Source organism: Xenopus tropicalis, chromosome 2 (assembly GCF_000004195.4).
Source record: "Xenopus tropicalis strain Nigerian chromosome 2, UCB_Xtro_10.0, whole genome shotgun sequence".
Lineage (NCBI taxonomy): Eukaryota > Metazoa > Chordata > Amphibia > Anura > Pipidae > Xenopus > Xenopus tropicalis.
The window spans coordinates 175,056,187-175,077,296 of NC_030678.2; the positions used below are offsets into that span (position 1 = coordinate 175,056,187).

At 46.3% G+C, this 21,110-nt stretch overlaps 1 protein-coding gene and 1 pseudogene across 1 annotated transcript in view; one reads left to right on the plus strand and one right to left on the minus strand.

Annotated features, from left to right (window-relative positions):
• The window catches only part of chrdl2 (chordin like 2), a 50,006-nt gene extending 29,050 nt beyond the window's left edge, over nucleotides 1-20,956 (plus strand). The window contains exons 4-11 of the mRNA XM_031896289.1: nucleotides 52-194; nucleotides 3,101-3,194; nucleotides 3,856-3,911; nucleotides 7,320-7,491; nucleotides 7,639-7,833; nucleotides 8,777-8,965; nucleotides 10,685-10,777; nucleotides 20,580-20,956. Coding sequence (XP_031752149.1) covers nucleotides 52-194; nucleotides 3,101-3,194; nucleotides 3,856-3,911; nucleotides 7,320-7,491; nucleotides 7,639-7,833; nucleotides 8,777-8,965; nucleotides 10,685-10,777; nucleotides 20,580-20,659 — 1,022 coding nt within the window. The 3' untranslated portion in view covers nucleotides 20,660-20,956. The remainder of the gene's footprint in view (nucleotides 1-51; nucleotides 195-3,100; nucleotides 3,195-3,855; nucleotides 3,912-7,319; nucleotides 7,492-7,638; nucleotides 7,834-8,776; nucleotides 8,966-10,684; nucleotides 10,778-20,579) is intronic.
• LOC116406442 overlaps nucleotides 1-21,110 on the minus strand; it is a 954,163-nt pseudogene that overhangs the window by 586,789 nt on the left and 346,264 nt on the right.

The following is a 21,110-nucleotide window of genomic DNA, read 5'->3' on the forward strand; positions in this document are numbered from 1 at the left end:
CAGTGCAGAGTATCTCGGCCCCGTGCTCATCTCTCTCTCTGTTCCCCGCAGAACCGCACTCTCCTTCTGGGCTCCGGGCCCCTGTGAAGTTCTGCCAGCACAATGGGACCATCTATCAGCAGGGCGAGATGTTCACCACTCACGAGCTGTTCCCGTCGCGGCAATCTAACCAGTGCGTGCAGTGCAGCTGCTCGGTATGCCATATTGCCCCGGAGCCTTCAGCCAATCCCCAGGCAGCGCTGAGATGTTAGGGATAGGTAGCTAATCTGGTAACCTGTAGCAACCAATCACATAGCAGTATGTTCCATTGGGTAATCCTAAATAGGAAACTGCCATTTTAAGAATTAAGTGCTGCACACAGCCCATCACTGAATGGCGGCTCAAGGGAAAGGATGTAAAAGGGCAATATTTACTGATATATATATTCCAGTTTGGGGAGATTCTTTAATAGGTCACTTAATATAATATAAACTGTCTGTTGGTTACGTATTCATTCTGGGGGTGTAGTTTCCCTTTAATAAATACTTCCCTGAGTCTCATTAAAGACATTAGCAGTGTCTCATATCTGTATCTGATTGGGGCTTGCCCCTACCTGGTCCTGAAGGACTGCACGTTGAGTAAGATTTGCTGTCTACACCTTGTCCTACGGTCTGTACTGTCCTATGGGCCCAAACTGGGATACAAAATAGCCCCTGACATTACCAGTAGCCAAACAGCCCCCCCCCAGCCCAATAATTAGTGACTGTCAATGACACCTTACTGCAGCTACTGCTACTATAAGCACCATCTCTCCCTACTATACCTGCTATCCCACAGCCCCAGTCCCTTCCCAGAGGCTATTATCCCCCCACTGCTACTATAGGCACCATCTCTCCCTACTATACCTGCTATCCCACAGCCCCAGTCCCTTCCCAGAGGCTATTATCCCCCCACTGCTACTATAGGCACCATCTCTCCCTACTATACCTGCTATCCCACAGCCCCAGTCCCTTCCCAGAGGCTATTATCCCCCACTGCTACTATAGGCACCATCTCTCCCTACTATACCTGCTATCCCACAGCCCCAGTCCCTTCCCAGAGGCTATTATCCCCCCACTGCTACTATAGGCACCATCTTCTCCCTACTATACCTGCTATCCCACAGCCCCAGTCCCTTCCCAGAGGCTATTATCCCCCCACTGCTACTATAGGCACCATCTCTCCCTACTATACCTGCTATCCCACAGCCCCAGTCCCTTCCCAGAGGCTATTATCCCCCCACTGCTACTATAGGCACCATCTCTCCCTACTATACCTGCTATCCCACAGCCCCAGTCCCTTCCCAGAGGCTATTATCCCCCCACTGCTACTATAGGCACCATCTCTCCCTACTATACCTGCTATCCCACAGCCCCAGTCCCTTCCCAGAGGCTATTATCCCCCCACTGCTACTATAGGCACCATCTCTCCCTACTATACCTGCTAATCCCACAGCCCCAGTCCCTTCCCAGAGGCTATTATCCCCCCACTGCTACTATAGGCACCATCTCTCCCTACTATACCTGCTATCCCACAGCCCCAGTCCTTCCCAGAGGCTATTATCCCCCCACTGCTACTATAGGCACCATCTCTCCCTACTATACCTGCTATCCCACAGCCCCAGTCCCTTCCCAGAGGCTATTATCCCCCCACTGCTACTATAGGCACCATCTCTCCCTACTATACCTGCTATCCCACAGCCCCAGTCCCTTCCAGAGGCTATTATCCCCCCACTGCTACTATAGGCACCATCCTCTCCCCTACTATACCTGCTATCCCACAGCCCCAGTCCTTCCCAGAGGCTATTATCCCCCACTGGCTACTATAGGCACCATCCTCTCCCCTACTATACCTGCTATCCCACAGCCCCAGTCCCTTCCCAGAGGCTATTATCCCCCATTGCTACTATAGGCACCATCTCTCCCTACTATACCTCGCTATCCCACAGCCCCAGTCCCTCCCAGAGGCTATTATCCCCACTGCTACTATAGGCACCATCTCTCCCTACTATACCTGCTATCCCACAGCCCCAGTCCCTTCCCAGAGGCTATTATCCCCCCACTGCTACTATAGGCACCATCTCTCCCTACTATACCTGCTATCCCACAGCCCCAGTCCCTTCCCAGAGGCTATTATCCCCCACTGCTACTATAGGCACCATCTCTCCCTACTATACCCTGCTATCCCACAGCCCCAGTCCCTTCCCAGAGGCTATTATCCCCCCATTGCTTACTATAGGCACTATCTCTCCCTACTATACCTGCTATCCCACGAGCCCCAGTCCCTTCCCAGAGGCTATTATCCCCCCACTGCTACTATAGGCACCATCTCCCCTACTATACCTGCTATCCCACAGCCCAGTCCCTTCCCAGAGGCTATTATCCCCCCACTGCTACTATAGGCACCATCTCTCCCTACTATACCTGCTATCCCACAGCCCCAGTCCCTTCCCAGAGGCTATTATCCCCCCATTGCTACTATAGGCACCATCTCTCCCTACTATACCTGCTATCCCAAGCCCCAGTCCCTTCCCAGAGGCTATTATCCCCCACTGCTACTATAGGCACCATCTCTCCCTACTATACCTGCTATCCCACAGCCCCAGTCCCTTCCCAGAGGCTATTATCCCCCCATTGCTACTATAGGCACCATCTCTCCCTACTATACCTGCTATCCCACAGCCCCAGTCCCTTCCCAGAGGCTATTATCCCCCCACTGCTACTATAGGCACCATCTCTCCCTACTATACCCGCTATCCCACAGCCCAGTCCCTTCCCAGAGGCTATTATCCCCCCACTGCTACTATAGGCACCATCTCTCCCTACTATACCTGCTATCCCACAGCCCCAGTCCCTTCCCAGAGGCTATTATCCCCCCACTGCTACTATAGGCACCATCTCTCCCTACTATACCTGCTATCCCACAGCCCCAGTCCCTTCCCAGAGGCTATTATCCCCCCACTGCTACTATAGGCACCATCTCTCCCTACTATACCTGCTATCCCACAGCCCCAGTCCCTTCCCAGAGGCTATTTCTATAGAGGGATATATATACAGCTCATATACTCTGGTTTATGTTTCAGGATGGACAGATTTACTGCGGATTAGTGACCTGCCAGGAGTTGGTGTGTTCCTCTACCCTGACCGTCCCCGACTCGTGCTGCCCAATTTGCAGAGGTAGTAGCGCCCCCCTGGCCATTGTTAATCTGCTGTGCAATGAGAATTCCATGGCTCTTGGTTCTGTGAGAGATGAAGTGTCAGTGGCATCTGTGTAACAGGTGCAGATCCGCTTCCCAAACTGTCAGAGGGCACAATGTTCTCATCGCCCCATTCCCTGGCGCCCAGTCCGGCCGCTCGGCTATTGTTCAACCAGAGGAAGAACATTGTTTTTGCCATTTTGCTGGATTCGCACATTTTATAGACTCACTGAAACACTTTCCCTTCCCAAGTGAGGGGCAGAGAGATCATAGTGGGATTAGGGGCTCTAAAAACTCTCATCCCCTCGGCCAAGAGCCGTAATATCATAACCAGACCCCGAGGGGAGCAGGAGAAATGTGAGTAATGTTAGTTGCTGGTTAGTATTACTACCAGGCCTGGTGTGGGTCGCTCAATAACATTAACAATGGCGACTGGTAGTAATAATATCCTCATAATGTTATACAATGTGTCCTGCTCATTCATATAAAATCCCAGAGTCCCTAGTAGTACTACTTACCCCCGGGGCTGGTTACCAATGCCATGCTCCCTCTCATACAACTGAGCTGAATAACCAAGGAGAAAGTCTTTTGCTGTGAAATATGTTGGTGTGTAAATAGTAATAGTAACTTTGGCTTTGCAGACAGTTCCTATGAGAGGTCTGTGGAAGAGGAGCCGCTGCAGTTACACAGAGGTGTGGTACGTGGCTCTGATTATATTTACTGTTAGAGTATTTATACCGTTCAAAATGTGGGAATTTACAAAATATGTGTTGTGTAGTTTGTACGCTAACTAGGAACACATGAGTAATTGTTAAGGGAATTCATTGTGGAGTTAGTTGGCTGAGGTTTGTGTAGCGGTAGATCAATGCTGTACAACATTTTATATATGTAGTAGGCTGGGTGAGTGTAGTTGTAGGATATACTGGCCGAGTGTAGGGTGTAGAATGTAGTAGAATGGAGGGGTAGAATGTAGGGATTTCTTAGGTAGAGTGCAGAGAGTGGTTAGGAGTAAGAGATCATAGGTAGATTGTAATCACGGTGTAGGACAGGGGTGGGCAAAGTTTTTGGCTCGGGGGCCACATTGACTCACAGGCGGGCCAGGCCGGGCCAACCACCAGCTCCCCCCCCCCCCCAGCATCCTCCATCTCCCCGACCTGCGGCTCCCTCCATCGTTCGGCTGCGTCTGTTTCCCGGCTCCCCGCTGCATCCTTTTTTATGGTTGCGCCCCCTGCGTATACAGCACGCACGAAGCGCAACCAATCAGGGCCCAGAAATTATTTAAAGGGACCCGGAGTCGGCGGCCCGGATTAAAAAGGCCAACGGGCCGGATGTACCCCGTCGGGCCGTAGTTTGCCCACCCCTGGTGTAGGAGTAAGAGATCATAGGTAGATTGTAGTCACGGTGTAGGAGTAAGAGATCATAGGTAGATTGTAGTCACGGTGTAGGATTAGGGGATCATGGGCACAGTATAAGGAGTGGGGAGCAGTATGTTGTATAGGATACAGGGAGGTCACCCCTATAGATTAGAGGAACAGAGCTTCCATTTGAATCAGCGTAGGGGGTTCCTCGCGGTGAGGGCAGTGAGGGGGTTGGGGAATGCCCTTCCTAGTGATGGGGTAATGGCAGATTCTGTTAATGCCTATAAGAGGGGCCTGGATGAGTTTTTGAACAAGCAGAATATCCAAGGCTATTGTGATACTAATATCTACAGTTAGTACTAGTGGTTGTATTTATAGTTTATGTATGTGAGTGTATAGATTGGTAGGTGTGGGTTAGGTGTGCTGGGTTTACTCGGATGGGTTGAACTTGATGGACACTGGTCTTTTTTCAACCCTATGTAACTATGTAACTATGTAACTATGTAACTGATCATGTGTACCGTGTAGGGAGGAGTAGGAGATCATGCATTGAGTGTAGGCAGGAGTTAAGAGTAGGAGATTATGGGTAGAGTATTGGGTAGAGGATGGCAATATGGGGTCATGGGTAGAGTGTAGGTAGAAATTAATAGTAAATCGTTGGTAGAGTGTAGGGAGGGGTTAGTAGAATGGGTAGAATACAGAGACCCGTTAAGAGAAGGAGATCAGTAGAGGTTAGGGAGTAGCTATGAGTAGCAGATCATTGGTAGAGTATAGGGAGAGGTTGGAAGTATAAGATCATAGATAGAGTGTAGGGAATCGTTAAGAGTAGGGGATCATGTAGAGCAGGGATCCCCGACCTTTTATATCCCTGAGCCACATTCAAATGGAAACAGTTTTGGGGAGCAACACAACCATGAAAAAGGTTCCTGGGGGTGCAAAGAAGAGCTATAATTGGCTATTTGGTAGCCCCTATACAGAAGGCTCTGTTTGGCTTTATACTGGGTTTTATTTAATCAGCACTTGCCTCCAAGCCAGAAATTCAAAAATGGGCACCTACTTTGGGGGCACTGGGAGCAACATCCAAGGGGTTGGTGAGCAACATGTTACCCCTGAGCCACTGGTTGGGGATCCCTGATGTAGGGGAGAGCAGTATTTTGAGATAATGAGTAGAGTGTTGGGAATGGTTAAAAATAGGAACTTATGGGTAGCGTGTAGGGAGGGGGTTATGAGTAGGAGATTGTGTGTAGAGTGTTGGGAGTGGTTATGGGTAGGAGATTGAGTGTAGAGTGTTGGGAGTGGTTATGGGTAGGAGATTGTGTGTAGACTGTAGGGAGTGGTTATGAGTAGGAGATTGAGTGTAGAGTGTAGGGAGTGGTTATGAGTAGGAGATTGTGTGTAGAGTGTTGGGAGTGGTTATGGGTAGGAGATTGTGTGTAGAGTGTAGGGAGTGGTTATGAGTAGGAGATTGTGTGTAGAGCGTAGGGAGTGGTTATGAGTAGGAGATTGTGTGTAGAGCGTAGGGAGTGGTTATGGGTAGGAGATTGTGTGTAGAGTGTAGGGAGTGGTTATGAGTAGGAGATTGTGTGTAGAGCGTAGGGAGTGGTTATGAGTAGGAGATTGTGTGTAGACTGTAGGGAGTGGTTATGAGTAGGAGATTGTGTGTAGAGCGTAGGGAGTGGTTATGAGTAGGAGATTGTGTGTAGAGCGTAGGGAGTGGTTATGAGTAGGAGATTGTGTGTAGAGCGTAGGGAGTGGTTATGAGTAGGAGATTGTGTGTAGAGCGTAGGGAGTGGTTATGAGTAGGAGATTGTGTGTAGAGCGTAGGGAGTGGTTATGAGTAGGAGATTGTGTGTAGAGCGTAGGGAGTGGTTATGGGTAGGAGATTGTGTGTAGAGCGTAGGGAGTGGTTATGGGTAGGAGATTGTGTGTAGAGCGTAGGGAGTGGTTATGAGTAGGAGATTGTGTGTAGAGCGTAGGGAGTGGTTATGAGTAGGAGATTGTGTGTAGAGCGTAGGGAGTGGTTATGAGTAGGAGATTGTGTGTAGAGCGTAGGGAGTGGTTATGAGTAGGAGATTGTGTGTAGAGCGTAGGGAGTGGTTATGAGTAGGAGATTGTGTGTAGAGCGTAGGGAGTGGTTATGAGTAGGAGATTGTGTGTAGAGCGTAGGGAGTGGTTATGAGTAGGAGATTGTGTGTAGAGCGTAGGGAGTGGTTATGAGTAGGAGATTGTGTGTAGAGCGTAGGGAGTGGTTATGAGTAGGAGATTGTGTGTAGAGCGTAGGGAGTGGTTATGAGTAGGAGATTGTGTGTAGAGTGTAGGGAGTGGTTATGGGTAGGAGATTGTGTGTAGAGTGTAGGGAGTGGTTATGGGTAGGAGATTGTGTGTAGAGTGTAGGGAGTGGTTATGGGTAGGAGATTGTGTGTAGAGTGTAGGGAGTGGTTATGGGTAGGAGATTGTGTGTAGAGTGTAGGGAGTGGTTCTACATGGGTAGAATTAAGGGAATGGTTAATAGTAGGAGACTGTAGGTAGAGTGAGAGAGGCAATCACAAGGCCCCTCATATAGAACTGCAATTGCAACATGTGGAGATTTGAACTTGAGGTCAAACAAAATGGCACCTGTATAGTAACTGTATAGTAATTGTATAGTAACGGTATTGCAACTGTATAGTAACGGTATTGCAACTGTATTGTAAATGGATTCCTTTTACTTGGCCATGAATGAGGCACGTGTTTCTTTCTTCTGGCAGCGACACTCCCATGAGCAATGTCTGAGCGAGCCAATCAGCAAAAAGTCTTTGGGGGCAACTGCATCCACCATCATCAGCTCCTCCCTCGGCTTCAACCCTCGGAGCTTCAAGCAGAAAGGCGGGGGGGGCGGCACAACAGTGAAGATTCTAATGAAAGAAAAACACAAAAAAGGTAAAAAGACTTGAGTCCATTCCTTCTGTATAACCCATTTCTTACTTTTGCTGCCTGGTTGCCAGGGGTTACTAGACTCAGGAGTTAGTGATAACTATGGGCACTTTTTTTTTCTTGCCGCGTTAATGGTTTTTCATGACATTTCAGCGTGTGTTTATAATGGAAGAACCTATTCCCACGGGGAAGTCTGGCACCCAGTGTTCCGAACCTTTGGCCCAATTCCCTGTATTCTCTGCACGTGTAAAGATGGAAACCAGGATTGTCAGAGGGTCATCTGCCCCGAGGAATATCCCTGCGTATATCCGGAGAAAGTGGAAGGCAAATGCTGTAAAATCTGCCAAGGTGAGCGTGGCCCTACCCTACGGCAAGTCTATAATAAGCCCAACCCTCTTATATCCTTATCATTTACAGTAGGGGGTACATTATCCCTTATAATACATGAGTGATACTCAGAGTTCCCTGTATAACTCAGCCTGCAGCCTTGTGCCTTTATATGGGCACAGAACCCCTCAGTGACTGCTAATATCCTTATCATTTACAGTAGGGGGTACATTATCCCTTATAATACATGAGTGATACTCAGAGTTCCCTGTATAACTCAGCCTGCAGCCTTGTGCCTTTATATGGGGGGCACAGAACCCCTCAGTGACTGCTAATATCCTTATCATTTACAGTAGGGGGTACATTATCCCTTATAATACATGAGTGATACTCAGAGTTCCCTGTATAACTCAGCCTGCAGCCTTGTGCCTTTATATGGGGGGCACAGAACCCCTCAGTGACTGCTAATATCCTTATCAGTTACAGTAGGGGGTACATTATCCTTATAATACATGAGTGATACTCAGAGTTCCCTGTATAACTCAGCCTGCAGCCTTGTGCCTTTATATGGGGGGCACAGAACCCCTCAGTGACTGCTAATATCCTTATCATTTACAGTAGGGGGTACATTATCCCTTATAATACATGAGTGATACTCAGAGTTCCCTGTATAACTCAGCCTGCAGCCTTGTGCCTTTATATGGGGGCCACAGAACCCCTCAGTGACTGCTAATATCCTTATCAGTTACAGTAGGGGGTACATTATCCCTTATAATACATGAGTGATACTCAGAGTTCCCTGTATAACTCAGCCTGCAGCCTTGTGCCTTTATATGGGGGGCACAGAACCCCTCAGTGACTGCTAATATCCTTATCAGTTACAGTAGGGGGTACATTATCCCTTATAATACATGAGTGATACTCAGAGTTCCCTGAATAACTCAGTCCCTTTATTTCTCCCCAGATGAAGGTGCCAGGGTGGCACCCACAGATGAAGTCGGTACCACCAGGTGTGTGCGGAACCCCAACAAGATATTTGTTTACATGTACATGACCTCCAGCAGCGCGGGGCAGAGGGAGAATGTAAGGAAGATTGCTATTGAGAAAGAAGCATCAGAAGATGTGGAGATCTATGTCTGGAAAATGGTTAAAGGTCAGTTTCCTAAAGAGGAATATTAGGTATCAGGCTGATAGCACTTGAAGACAAAGGAGATACCATAAACTATGGCACATAGGGATTCCCCTGTACTAAGCACAATTCAGCAGGAACAGCCCCCTAAGTTTGCTCATAGCCTGTACAGAGAGATACCATAAAACTATGGCACATAGGGATCCCCCTGTACTAAGCACAATTCAGCAGGAACAGCCCCCTAAGTTTGCTCATAGCCTGTACAGAGAGATACCATAAAACTATGGCTCATAGGGATTCCCCTGTACTAAGCACAATTCAGCAGGAACAGCCCCCTAAGTTTGCTCATAGCCTGTACAGAGAGATACCATAAAACTATGGCACATAGGGATTCCCCTGTACTAAGCACAATTCAGCAGGAACAGCCCCCTAAGTTTGCTCATAGCCTGTACAGAGAGATACCATAAAACTATGGCAGCATAGGGATTCCCCTGTACTAAGCACAATTCAGCAGGAACAGCCCCCTAAGTTTGCTTATAGCCTGTACAGAGAGATACCATAAAACTATGGCACATAGGGATTCCCCTGTACTAAGCACAATTCAGGCAGGAACAGCCCCCTAAGTTTGCCCATAGCCTGTACAGAGAGATACCATAAAACTATGGCACATAGGGATTCCCCTGTACTAAGCACAATTCAGCAGGAACAGCCCCCTAAGTTTGCTTATAGCCTGTACAGAGAGATACCATAAAACTATGGCAGCATTGGATTCCCCTGTACTAAGCACAATTCAGCAGGAACAGCCCCCTAAGTTTGCCCATAGCCTGTACAGAGAGATACCATAAAACTATGGCACATAGGGATTCCCCTGTACTAAGCACAATTCAGCAGGAACAGCCCCCTAAGTTTGCTTATAGCCTGTACAGAGAGATACCATAAAACTATGGCACATAGGGATTCCCCTGTACTAAGCACAATTCAGCAGGAACAGCCCCCTAAGTTTGCTTATAGCCTGTACAGAGAGATACCATAAAACTATGGCAGCATTGGGATTCCCCTGTACTAAGCACAATTCAGCAGGAACAGCCCCCTAAGTTTGCCCATAGCCTGTACAGAGAGATACCATAAAACTATGGCACATAGGGATTCCCCTTTACTAAGCACAATTCAGCAGGAACAGCCCCCTAAGTTTGCTTATAGCCTGTACAGAGAGATACCATAAAACTATGGCACATAGGGATTCCCCTGTACTAAGCACAATTCAGCAGGAACAGCCCCCTAAGTTTGCTTATAGCCTGTACAGAGAGATACCATAAAACTATGGCACATAGGGATTCCCCTGTACTAAGCACAATTCAGCAGGAACAGCCCCCTAAGTTTGCTTATAGCCTGTACAGAGAGATACCATAAAACTATGGCACATAGGGATTCCCCTGTACTAAGCATAATTCAGCAGGAACAGCCCCCTAAGTTTGCTTATAGTCTGTACAGAGAGATACCATAAAACTATGGCACATAGGGATTCCCCTGTACTAAGCACAATTCAGCAGGAACAGCCCCCTAAGTTTGCTTATAGCCTGTACAGAGAGATACCATAAAACTATGGCAGCGTATACAATGCACTAAGCACAATACGGCAGGAATGTTAGTACATAGTAGCTCTATATTCTGTTTTTTTATTTTTCCTTGATTCATTTTCCTGCCTAAAACATCTGTCGTTTGTCCATTTCTCGGGCTGTGCAGGAATATTCCACCTGATCCAGATTAAAAAGATGTCAAAACAAGACTTCAAGCAAGAGGCAGAACATTTCAGATTAGTCACCAGAACAAGTGAAGGTACATGTAGTAAATATAGTATCTGGATTACGGCACTGCTGCAAACACTGCATGGAATCCCTGAACCCAGTGCTTTCAGCATTATCATCTGCCCTCAAGATAAAGTGCAATACCCTGGGGTAGGGCAGGAGAATGGGGAATAGAGAGACAGTGAGCTGATAAAACTGACCAATAGGCTCCTCCGCCCCAGTTTATTGGTCCCTTGGGAAGTCCTGTCCACTATTGGTGGGGAATCCCATAACCTGACTGCCCTTACAGTAAGGAACCCCTTCCTATGCTGATGGTGAGATCCCCTTTCCTCCCCAACCCCAATGTATCACTCATTCCCCCTCTCTTGGTAGGGAATCCCATAACCTGACTGCCCTTACAGTAAGGAACCCCTTCCTATGCTGATGGTGAGATCCCCTTTCCTCCCCCCCCCCCCCAATGTATCACTCATTCCCCCTTTCTTGGTAGGGAATCCCATACCCTGACTGCCCTTACAGTAAGGAACCCCTTCCTATGCTGATGGTGAGATCCCCTTTCCTCCCCCCCCCAATGTATCACTCATTCCCCCTTTCTTGGTAGGGAACCCCATAACCTGACTGCCCTTACAGTAAGGAACCCCTTCCTATGCTGATGGTGAGATCCCCTTTCCTCCCCACCCCCAATGAATCACTCATTCCCCCTCTCTTGTAGGGAATCCCATAACCTGACTGCCCTTACAGTAAGGAACCCCTTCCTATGCTGATGGTGTGATCCCCTTTCCTCCCCACCCCCAATGAATCACTCATTCCCCCTCTCTTGGTAGGGAATCCCATAACCTGACTGCCCTTACAGTAAGGAACCCCTTCCTATGCTGATGGTAAGATCCCCTTTCCTCCCCACCCCCAATGAATCACTCATTCCCCCTCTCTTGGTAGGGAATCCCATAACCTGACTGCCCTTACAGTAAGGAACCCCTTCCTATGCTTATGGTGAGATCCCCTTTCCTCCCCACCCCCAATGTATCACTCATTCCCCCTCTCTTGGTAGCGAATCCCATAACCTGACTGCCCTTACAGTAAGGAACCCCTTCCTGTGCTGATGGTGAGATCCTCTTTCCTTCCCACCCCCAATGAATCACACATTCCCCCTCTCTTGGTAGGGAATCCCATAACCTGACTGCCCTTACAGTAACAAACCCCTTCCTATGCTGATGGTGAGATCTCCTTTCCTTTCCAATTAATGGCTTAGACCCTAGTAGGTACCTTTATGTGAGTAGATTTGCACCAACTTGCAAACCATTTCTAGTGATGTAGCTCAGAGTTCTATGATATTAGCTGAGGGATACAGAAGGTCTAACCATGGTTCTAGTGCTGAGAGGTATCAGAACAAAGCTGAGGTGTCTCTGTATCTTGATGGGATTGGCCTCCTAGAAGATGAAGTTCTTCCATTTGTCTCCGGGCGCTGGCCTTGGCCAACAATAACGTGTTTGTTTGGCCCATTGGAGCAACAAGGGATACTGGCGCTCAGCATTTTCGAGTCAAATTCAAAACAGAAATTCGGAATAAAATGAGTCCCGTTTTTTTCTAAAGAGGCAGAAATGCAGCTGGAGCGCTCAGTACCTAGACCTGTCAGGGGCAATAACCCAGTCACTTGGTGGTGCCCAATAAACCCCTGTCTGTGCTTTGTATTCAGATGGACACTGACTGGAGGTATTTTTATAGGGAGTCGGGGCCCTGGGCCTATTTTGCTCTTTCCAAACAGTAGTATAACCAGGAATGTTTATTACTGTGCGGTGGGATGGGACCTCCCAAGTCAAGAGATTCCAACGGCGTCTGATTCCCGGTGCCTTTTATATGATTATTTTCCCCTAGTTTGTTGGATTCATCCATCCTATATGTAAGTAAAGGGCACTCTGTCCCACTCGGTGCCAAAATAAACTTGGGTCTGTTCTAGACATTACAACAGCGCGGCAGTTACAGGCCCTTCGCTTGCCCTCACTTGGATAAATATCATTCCCAGCAACTTTCCAACATACGGTCTCAGAAGGGTTTCGGTAAATGTCATTGCAAACGAGCATTGAGTTGGTTTGCCCCTTTCTGCACTGCTGGTCCTGACTCTTGAATCAGCGTAGCAGACACTTGTTCTAGGTCATCGTACGTTGTTTCAGTAGTCGGTATGAGCAGTGCATAGAATGACAGCTGAGGAGGCCTTGTGGGGGTACATCAGGTACTGCAGTCAAGGGCAACTTCATAGGTGGATAAAGGGGTACAACTGGAGCAGATCAGGGATAGGGTTTTAGCATCATTGATTGGCCAGGGCGGATCAGGGACATGGCCCTGAATGCAAAGGGAATTTTTCAATTGGCAGAGCCCACCCCTTAGGGGTTCAGTTGACCAGTAAAGGAATTTTAGGCAGAAGAGTTACACTAGTCCCACTCACTTCTTAAGATAAAGACTCCTTGCCCCTCCCCCTGTAAGCTTCTATCAGAGTGTTCTAGTCCCTCCCACTGCTTGAGATACAGACTCCCTGCTCCTCCCTCTGTAAGCTTCCATCAGAGTGTTCTAGTCCCTCCCACTGCTTGAGTTACAGACGCCCTGCCCCTTCCTCTGTAAGCTTCAATCAGACTATTCTAGTCCCTCCCACTGCTTGAGTTAAAGACTCCCTGCCCCTCCCTCTGTAAGCTTCCATCAGAGTGTTCTAGTCCCACCCACTGCTTGAGATACAGACTCCCTGCCCCTCCCTCTGTAAGCTTCCATCAGAGTGTTCTAGTCCCACCCACTGCTTGAGATACAGACTCCCTGCCCCTCCCCCTGTAAGCTGCCATCAGAGTGTTCTAGTCCCTCCTACTTCTTGGGATACAGACTCCCTGCCCCTCCCCCATAAGCTTCCATCAGAATGTTCTAGTCCCTCCTACTTCTTGGGATACAGACCCCCCCTATCAGTTTGTTTGAAGCAGGTATAATTTAAGGGCAATTAGCACTAACTATTAACTAGTCCGCATCAAGTATTAACAAGTAGCAGCTCTGACCCCCATATGTAATAAAAGACACTTATGGGGTTATGTAATAAAAGGCACTAAATATACCCAGGAGCAGTAACCGATACCAACCAATCAGCAGGCAGCATTTACTGGTCACCTGTTTAAAAGCAAATATCTTATTGGTTGCTATGGGTTACTGCTACCGGGCAAACTTAGTGCCTTTAATAACATATGGGAGTAAGTTTGCCCAACTGCAGAAACCAATAAACCAATAAGATGTTTGTTTATGAACAGGTGACCAGTAAATGCTGCCTGCTGATTGGCTGCCAAACTTAGTGCCTTTTATTACATAACCCAATTAGTGTTTTCATCCTTGTTAAATAGGTAGGCGGGGCTCAGTATAGGGGTGGGGTTATCTCTGTGCCGCGGGGCTGCTTGTGAGTGCGGTATGACATCACCCGCGCCGCGACCCTCTGATTTATGACAGCCAACCACACGCCTCTCTCTGCTGAGTTTTATTGGTCCCTGGCGCAGTGTAAGGAAGTCTGGGCTAAGTATGGTGCAGTCTGTGCTGGCACCCATAAATCTCTGTTACTCAGCGGGGCCCCCGCTCTACCGAGTGAGAACTTCATGGCACGACTCGTAAAAATGTGACTGCCAAGTAACGAGAGAGACAGTTCTGAGCCCAGTCACTGAATAAGCAGAGTTTATTCTATTTACTGGGTTACCCCCAGCGCCCCACGGGGTTAAACTTCATCCCACTATGGACTAGGAATAGCGCCCCCATCTATAGTTTATGGAACAAGAAACTAAAGCTAATTAATTTAGATAGAGGGCCTCCATCTATAGCTTATGGGACTAGGAATAGTGCCCCCATCTATAGGTTATGGAACAAAAAAATAAAGCTAATTAATTAAGATAGAGGGCCTCCATCTATATCTTATGGGACTAGGAATAGCGCCCCCATCTATAGTTTATGGAACAAGAAACTAAAGCTAATTAATTTAGATAGAGGGCCTCCATCTATAGCTTATGGGACTAGGAATAGTGCCCCCATCTATAGGTTATGGAACAAAAAAATAAAGCTAATTAATTAAGATAGAGGGCCTCCATCTATATCTTATGGGACTAGGAATAGCGCCCCCATCTATAGTTTATGGAACAAGAAACTAAAGCTAATTAATTTAGATAGAGAGCCTCCATCTATAGTTTATGGGACTAGGAATAGTGCCCCCATCTATAGTTTATGGAACAAGAAACTAAAGCTAATTAATTTAGATAGAGAGCCTCCATCTATAGTTTATGGGACTAGGAATAGTGCCCCCGTCTATAGTTTATGGAACAAGAAACTAAAGCTAATTAATTTAGATAGAGAGCCTCCATCTATAGTTTATGGGACTAGGAATAGTGCCCCCGTCTATAGTTTATGGAACAAGAAACTAAAGCTAATTAATTTAGATAGAGAGCCTCCATCTATAGTTTATGGGACTAGGAATAGTGCCCCCATCTATAGTTTATGGAACAAGAAACTAAAGCTAATTAATTTAGATAGAGAGCCTCCATCTAAAGTTTATGGGACTAGGAATAGCGCCCCCATCTATAGTTTATGGAACAAGAAACTAAAGCTAATTAATTTAGATAGAGAGCCTCCATCTATAGTTTATGGGACTAGGAATAATGCCCCCATCTATAGTTTATGGGACTAGGAAAAGTGCCTCCATCTATAGCTTATGGGACTAGGAATAGTGCCCCCATCTATAGTTTATGGGACTAGGAAAAGTGCCCCCATCTATAGTTTATGGGACTAGGAATAGTGCCCCCATCTATAGTTTATGGAACAAGAAACTAAAGCTAATTAATTTAGATAGAGAGCGTCCATCTATAGCTTATGGGACTAGGAATAGTGCCCCCATCTATAGTTTATGGAACAAGAAACTAAAGCTGATTAATTTAGATAGAGGGCCTCCATCTATAGTTTATGGGACTAGGAATAGTGCCCCCATCTATAGTTTATGGAACAAGAAACTAAAGCTAATTAATTTAGATAGAGAGCGTCCATCTATAGCTTATGGGACTAGGAATAGTGCCCCCATCTATAGTTTATGGAACAAGAAACTAAAGCTGATTAATTTAGATAGAGGGCCCCCATCTATAGATTATGGGACTAGGAATAGTGCCCCCATCTATAGTTTATGGGACTAGGAATAGTGCCCCCATCTATAGTTTATGGACTGGAATAGTGCCCCATCTATAGTTTAGGGACTAGGAATAGTGCCCCCATCTATAGTTTATGGGACTAGGAATAGTGCCCCCATCTATAGTTTATGGGACTAGGAATAGTGGCCCCATCTATAGTTTATGGGACTAGGAATAGTGCCCCCATCTATAGTTTATGGGACAAGGAATAGTGCCCCCATCTATAGTTTATGGGACTAGGAATAGTGCCCCCATCTATAGTTTATGGGACTAGGAATAGTGCCCCCATCTATAGTTTATGGAACAAGAAACTAAAGCTAATTAATTTAGATAGAGGGCCTCCATCTATAGTTTATGGGACTAGGAATAGTGCCCCCATCTATAGTTTATGGAACAAGAAACTAAAGCTAATTAATTTAGATAGAGAGCCTCCATCTATAGTTTATGGGACTAGGAATAGTGCCCCCATCTATAGTTTATGGGACTAGGAAAAGTGCCTCCATCTATAGCTTATGGGACTAGGAATAGTGCCCCCATCTATAGTTTATGGGACTAGGAAAAGTGCCCCCATCTATAGTTTATGGGACTAGGAATAGTGCCCCCATCTATAGTTTATGGAACAAGAAACTAAAGCTAATTAATTTAGATAGAGAGCCTCCATCTATAGTTTATGGGACTAGGAATAGTGCCCCCATCTATAGTTTATGGGACTAGGAATAGTGCCCCCATCTATAGTTTATGGAACAAGAAACTAAAGCTAATTAATTTAGATAGAGAGCCTCCATCTATAGTTATGGGACTAGGAATAGTGCCCCCATCTATAGTTTATGGGACTAGGAATAGTGCCCCCATCTATAGTTTATGGAACAAGAAACTAAAGCTAATTAATTTAGATAGAGGGCCTCCATCTATAGCTTATGGGACTAGGAATAGTGCCCCCATCTATAGTTTATGGAACAAGAAACTAAAGCTAATTAATTTAGATAGAGAGCCTCCATCTATAGCTTATGGGACTAGGAATAGTGCCCCCATCTATAGTTTATGGAACAAGAAACTAAAGCTGATTAATTTAGATAGAGGGCCTCCATCTATAGTTTATGGGACTAGGAATAGTGCCCCCATCTATAGATTATGGGACTAGGAATAGTGCCCCCATCTATAGTTTATGGGACTAGGAATAGTGCCCCCATCTATAGTTTATGGGACTAGGAATAGTGCCCCCATGTATAGTTTATGGGACTAGGAATAGTGCCCCCATCTATAGTTTATGGGACTAGGAATAGTGCCCCCATCTATAGTTTATGGGACTAGGAATAGTGCCCCCATCTATAGTTTATGGGACTAGGAATAGTGCCCCCATCTATAGTTTATGGAACAAGAAACTAAAGCTAATTAATTTAGATAGAGGGCCTCCATCTATAGCTTATGGGACTAGGAATAGTGCCCCCATCTATAGCTTATGGGACTAGGAATAGTGCCCCCATCTATAGTTTATGGGACTAGGAATAGTACCCCCATCTATAGTTTATGGAACAAGAATATAAAGCTAATTAATTTAGATAGAGAGCCTCCATCTATAGCTTATGGGACTAGGAATAGTGCCCCCGTCTATAGTTTATGGAACAAGAAACTAAAGCTAATTAATTTAGATAGAGGGCCTCCATCTATAGTTTATGGGACTAGGAATAGTTCCACCATCTATAGTTTATGGGACTAGGAATAGTGCCCCCATCTATAGTTTATGGGACTAGGAATAGTGCCCCCATCTATAGTTTATGGGACTAGGAATAGTGCCCCCATGTATAGTTTATGGGACTAGGAATAGTGCCCCCATCTATAGTTTATGGGACTAGGAATAGTGCCCCCATCTATAGTTTATGGGACTAGGAATAGTGCCCCCATCTATAGTTTATGGGACTAGGAATAGTGCCCCCATCTATAGTTTATGGAACAAGAAACTAAAGCTAATTAATTTAGATAGAGGGCCTCCATCTATAGCTTATGGGACTAGGAATAGTGCCCCCATCTATAGCTTATGGGACTAGGAATAGTGCCCCCATCTATAGTTTATGGGACTAGGAATAGTACCCCCATCTATAGTTTATGGAACAAGAATATAAAGCTAATTAATTTAGATAGAGAGCCTCCATCTATAGCTTATGGGACTAGGAATAGTGCCCCCGTCTATAGTTTATGGAACAAGAAACTAAAGCTAATTAATTTAGATAGAGGGCCTCCATCTATAGTTTATGGGACTAGGAATAGTTCCACCATCTATAGTTTATGGGACTAGGAATAGTGCCCCCATCTATAGTTTATGGGACTAGGAATAGTGCCCCCGTCTATAGTTTATGGAACAAGAAACTAAAGCTAATTAATTTAGATAGAGGGCCTCCATCTATAGTTTATGGGACTAAGAATAGTGCCCCCGTCTATAGTTTATGGAACAAGAAAATAAAGCTAATTAATTTAGATAGAGGGCCTCCATCTATATTTTATGGGACTAGGAATAGCGCCCCCATCTATAGGTTATGGAAAAAGAAACTAAAGCCAATTAATTTAGATAGAGGGCCTCCATCTATAGTTTATGGAACAAGAAACTAAAGCTGATTAATTTAGATAGAGGGCCTCCATCTATAGCTTATGGGACTAGGAATAGTGCCCCCGTCTATAGTTTATGGGACTAGGAATAGCGCCCCCGTCTATAGTTTATGGAACAAGAAACTAAAGCTGATTAATTTAGATAGAGAGCCTCCATCTATAGCTTATGGGACTAGGAATAGTGCCCCCATCTATAGCTTATGGGACTAGGAATAGTGCCCCCATCTATAGCTTATGGAAGTAGCAGTAAGGTCTCAATCTATACTGAATGTAACTTATGAAACAGCTTGTGATTTTATTGAAGGGTTGAGGAACCTAAGAATGAATTTCCTACAAAATATGGACATATTGTACATAAAACTGTGTTCTTTTTTTATTGGAGGCATTTTTATATGGAGTTGGTACTGTTAAGTAATTGGTCGCTGTGATACCTCAAACCTATGCCAGCCTAGGTGTCCCTATTTAAGCTATAAAGGCCCAACGTACACATTGTAGTGAATAAAACCTGCAGGACTTGACAAACAAAATGACTTTGGCCCCATATACTTTATGTAGCGTAACCTGTAACCCTGTGACTCTCAGTATATAAATCCCTGCAGTGCTCAGGGCTGACGAAACCATAAGAAGAATTATGGCAGGAACAGCAGAGAGGTCAGGTCTCACCTCTGAAAAATGCCTCTGTTAAACCCATTGCTTGGGATTCTCATCCCCTCAAGCAAATATTAAGGGACATTTGGGAGCTCTGTCTGTAATGCCTGGGAAACGTCTCGTCCATCATTGGGTTCCTGCAAGTTATTACAGCAGCCCTATATATCATGGGCCCCACATAAAGGCCTGCGTGTTTGTAGGGTTTATTTCAGCAGGAGTGTCGGCAGCTTGGGAATTCCCCATATGACAGTCAGTTGGTGCATCTCCAAACAAACATAAACCTTCAGAGGGCAGAAAGGTTCATGGGGGGTTCGACTTTGTCCAAATTCCAGAGTAAATTATGCTTTTTGCAAATATCAGTGCAATAACTATCCCATGAATGGCTCAGCAGGGGCCCTTGTGTAATAGGCAGCGATTGGGCCACAGAAACCATAAGCAGAGCAAATCCATTGGCTGTTGTGGGCTTGGTTATATTCATGCAGCAGTGCTTATGTGCCCTGGGTACCCCTGGAACTATAGCGGGGTGACTGTTACCCCAATGTTTCTATATATCTGTAACCTTGTTATGGGCTAAGGGGGCCCAGCCTGAAGGCCAGTTAGGGGGGGATTTGGGGTGAGTGCTTATTTGTGCCCTGGGTACCCCTGGAACTATAGCAGGGTGACTGTTACCCCAATGTTTCTATATATCTGTAACCTTGTTATGGGCTAAGGGGGCCCAGCCTGAAGGCCAGTTAGGGGGGGATTTGGGGTGAGTGCTTATGTGCCCTGGGTACCCCTGGAACTATAGCGGGGTGACTGTTACCCAATGTTTCTATATATCTGTAACCTTGTTATGGGCTAAGGGGGCCCAGCCTGAAGGCCAGTTAGGGGGGGATTTGGGTGAGTGCTTATTTGTGCCCTGGGTACCCCTGGAACTATAGCAGGGTGACTGTTACCCCAATGTTTCTATATATCTGTAACCTTGTTATGGGCTAAGGGGGCCCAGCCTGAAGGCCAGTTAGGGGGGGGATTTGGGGGGGAGTGCTTATTTGTGCCCTGGGTACCCCTGGAACTATAGCGGGGTGACTGTTACCCCAATGTTTCTATATATCTGTAACCTTGTTATGGGCTAAGGGGGCCCAGCCTGAAGGCCAGTTAGGGGGGGATTTGGGGTGGGTGCTTATTTGTGCCCTGGGTACCCCTGGAACTATAGCGGGGTGCCTGTTACCCCAATGTTTCTATATATCTGTAACCTTGTTATGGGCTAAGGGGGCCCAGCCTGAAGGCCAGTTAGGGGGGGATTGGGGGTGAGGTTGGAGGGGGGCTGGTTGGAGGATCCATGCCTTCTACAGTAATAAGTATATTCCCACATAAAATAATCTTGAGCGCAAATCAGTATTTGTTTTTCACCTTTTACCTCTCCATATCCAGGCCAGTGGAACATATTCCGGCCCCAGCCACATGACCTAAACATGACGGAGGGACCCGACAGAGAAGTAGAGAATTTGTAACAGGAACAAAATCTGTGACCCAAAGCCGATTTTATGGAGCAGATGTGACGAGATGAGAACGGCAACGTCCAAAGCAAAACCTTATTCAGCATGCACAATGTAGGGAACCTGGAGAAGGGTTGGAACCGCCCAAGAGCTGAAGGATACACTTTGCCAGCACTTGGGCAGATTTAATTGCAGACTGTGGGGGCCCCCTGCACCCCTTAATTTCCCTTTTACTGGAAGGCTCCACTTCTTTCTCCTCCCTGATGAGAACCAATTGCCTGCAGTTATGAATTATATCTTTACATCATCGGATCGGATTGTCCAAGGCTTGGGGTGGGATGGTCAGGCATTGGGCATCATGGATCCAGAGCTGGTCTAATGAACAGGACTGGTGGGGGGGGCGGGGGGGGGCTCTTGGATCCTTGGTAAAACTGGTAATTTATATAATAATTCAGTGGTGTATCTT